This window comes from Musca vetustissima, unplaced genomic scaffold (genome assembly GCF_032173495.1).
Source record: "Musca vetustissima isolate MV318-11 ecotype Yass unplaced genomic scaffold, APGP_CSIRO_Mvet_v1 utg9639, whole genome shotgun sequence".
Lineage (NCBI taxonomy): Eukaryota > Metazoa > Arthropoda > Insecta > Diptera > Muscidae > Musca > Musca vetustissima.
The window spans coordinates 98,861-100,051 of record NW_026887794.1 but is presented as its reverse complement, the minus strand read 5'-3'; the positions used below and the strand labels follow the sequence as shown (position 1 = coordinate 100,051).

At 33.5% G+C, this 1,191-nt stretch overlaps 1 protein-coding gene across 1 annotated transcript; it reads left to right on the top strand.

The window, feature by feature from the left end:
• Positions 1-667: 667 nt before the first annotated feature.
• Positions 668-972, top strand: LOC133335507 (uncharacterized). The gene has a single exon (XM_061543783.1). It carries the CDS (start codon positions 706-708, stop codon positions 970-972), a length of 267 nt encoding a protein of 88 aa, XP_061399767.1. The 5' UTR covers positions 668-705.
• Positions 973-1,191: the final 219 nt, after the last annotated feature.

Below are 1,191 nucleotides of genomic sequence, written 5' to 3'. Positions count from 1 at the left end.
TTCATTCATTCTGCTCCGTCTTTTGTTTTAATGTTTAATAATCGTCTAATAATAGGCCAAAACAAATTGCCAAATATTTTATCTCCAAAAAGCATTTAGCCAAGAAAAACAACAACAACAACAAGAATTTTCCCACAAGAGCAATAGAATCCAGAAACAACAACAACACCAATGAACACAACGCAAAGAAAATATACACATATGATTAAATAAAATAAAAAAGAAGAATAAAATAACAACAACAGAAGCAGGCAAGCAAATAAGTTAGGTGGCCAAGTGAATCAGCATGAAAAGAAAATATGTGGCAGTGATGGTACGTCGTCGTCCGCACTTTATGGCTTTTGAGTTTTCCGAAACCGAAATATGAAAGTCGGGCCGTTTAATAAATTACAATGTTTTAGTTGGTGGCCAGCAATGTGGACGTCCAAATGAATGTCAGTGCGAGTTGAGTGTGCGAAAAATTAAAAAAAAAAAAAAATAATAATTGGAAAAAAATTAAATCTTAACAAATTCGAAATAATAAAAAAATTAAAAATATAAAAAATAAAAATTAAAAAATCATAATAAAATCTAGTGTAAAAATATTTAAAAAAACTTAAAAATATATAAAAAATTTAATATAAATAAACAACAAAAATTATTAAAAATTTTCCCCCATAAGAAAAACAAAAAAATCCGATTCATAAACGCGATTCCAAACGCGCCATGACCCAAAACTTTCAAGTCAGCTACACAGCCCTTGGAATGTCTGATGATAATCATACCAGCTATTCGATGCCATCGGTGGCATCGTCTAGTGCCCGTGCCCGCAATGTCAACTTCAATGAAGATCTCAACGATTCGGCCGGCTATCCACCGCAACAGCTGCCGCCACAGCCCAGACGCAGTTCGAAATTGTTTTTCCAGCGACCGCGTTCCATGTCCGCATGGAGTGACATAAGTCGCAGCAGTATGCGTTTGGATGAAAGGTAAGCCGGATGAAAACAAGAATACCTCAAAATATTTTGCCAATAAACATGATGTTTGGGGGGTTTTTAACGACCAGTGTGTAATAAATAAAAATTTGTTTTATTTTGGCATTACATTTTCCATATGGATTTTTATTATTTTTGGCATTTTGGAAATGTTGCGTATTCAGTTGGAAATTAAACAGATTTTTAATGGGGCATAAACAATTTAGAGCGAATAGTT

What these genes read in the sequence shown, in the direction of transcription:
- LOC133335507 (XM_061543783.1), top strand. Translation starts at nt 706, where the DNA reads ATGACCCAAAACTTTCAAGTCAGCTACACAGCCCTTGGAATGTCTGAT.